General features: G+C 44.4%; 1 protein-coding gene across 1 annotated transcript in view; it reads right to left on the bottom strand.

Moving 5' to 3' along the window:
- Nucleotides 1–296: 296 nt before the first annotated feature.
- The window catches only part of FAM166B (family with sequence similarity 166 member B), an 18,414-nt gene continuing 17,142 nt past the window's right edge, over nucleotides 297–1,568 (bottom strand). Inside the window, exon 6 of the mRNA XM_018570833.1 lies at nucleotides 297–429. Within this exon, the coding sequence (XP_018426335.1) occupies nucleotides 341–429 (89 nt within the window). The 3' untranslated portion in view covers nucleotides 297–340. The remainder of the gene's footprint in view (nucleotides 430–1,568) is intronic.

Genomic DNA, 1,568 nt, shown 5'->3' with positions numbered 1-1,568 from the left:
CTTTCAGAAACTTTGCTGTTAAGATTTATACATCTGAATTCCCAGTTCGGCCTGCTTAGTGCCACCATTATAAAGGGAGTCTCATTCTCCCTTTTGGAAAGTTTACATCCTGATGAATGCAATAGGAGAACAGAGACTCCCTAGCTCAGAGGCTGTGGTGGGGAAATAAGATATTCTTGCCCAATCATTTAGTTTCTGAGTTCCTGAGAGATACAAGGAGCCAGTGGCTGAATAATCTCGCCATGGTCTAACCACAGCTGAAATATGTGGTTGGGTCAACTGACCCTTCAGTCGGTAGTCAACTACATTGGCCGCAATGTCTCCTGCTCTTCTTCTTCTCCTAATTCACCAGCTGCTTCTGTAGGGTGCTCTGGCCCAGTGCATTCTGGGTAAGGTGACCATAGGTGTGTCCGTACTGATACTTGTAGCCTGCAGAGTGAAACAGAACATAGTCATCTTGGCTGCAATTGTCATCGGCTTCCATGGCAGATCAGTTTTATTGAACCATATCTCTATATTGTTATATATAGATTGTCCTCTTGTCATGTAAGCCTCTAATTACATAATCCCCCAATATGTAACTACCCCGTCCCCTCTGCATAGCATGTTTATCTTATCCCCGGTTCACAGCGACCTTACTGTTCGATATCCCGATGAACACTCGGTCAAAGCCATAAAAGCAAAAAGCAGATTCCACAGATAATGAATTCTTGGCATAATTTTTCCTGGAACAGAAGTTGTAGTTTATTGTGCCCATGCTGTGATTAGTTAGTCCAAAGTTCCAGGTGTACTTTAAGCTCCACCCATTCTTTGCCAGCACCACATACACACCTTGCTATTCGCTCCTCTGCCAGAAGTGAAAGGGTTGTGTAATCCCCATGGGGCTACTTGGACCTTACACAGGGCTAAGGACTCATTGCCCACCCCCATGTGACAGCGCTGGGTGCCAGAATGGCCAATCCCCAAGCACCAGTGCTGTCACATGGGAGGGAGTGAGTCTTCCTCTTTGCTCCCAGCAGCTGAGAAGCGAAGAGGAAGCAAGTACTGCTGGCGGTGTTGGCATTGTAGTGGACCCCTTTTGCTTTGCCCTGCAAATGCATGATCAGTCCTGGTGGAACATCCAATTGAATTTTAGCACATCAGTTTTTTTTTTGTTGGGTCATACAGCCGTTTATGAGCCAAAGATCATTTGAAATGATCAAAGCTATGATTGATCGATTGTTTATAATGACGTGCATGACTAACATAAGATCAGCTTAGACTTGTTAGGGTCAAGGTTTTAGGGAATCAAGTTAAAGTGGAAATGAACCTTCTAACCCTATACAGCCAAAGACGGCGCCATCTTGGCCTCTATTTAGATGTGCAATTGCACATGTGGTCAGTTATTGCACCGGTCATTTGTGGGCTTCAATGTTCAATTGATAGCTGACATAAGCTCACTGGCAACTGTGACAGTTATGACTGAGGTATGCCATGAATATAACTGTTTTGGAACGCAGTAAATCAGAGGGGTTTAGTTCTTTAAGTAGCCTCATTCACACACAACGCAAGCAAAATTGTATATTGCG

This window comes from Nanorana parkeri, unplaced genomic scaffold (assembly GCF_000935625.1).
Source record: "Nanorana parkeri isolate BGI_ZX_2015 unplaced genomic scaffold, ASM93562v1 scaffold1605, whole genome shotgun sequence".
Lineage (NCBI taxonomy): Eukaryota > Metazoa > Chordata > Amphibia > Anura > Dicroglossidae > Nanorana > Nanorana parkeri.
This window is presented reverse-complemented; position numbering and strand designations above follow the sequence as displayed.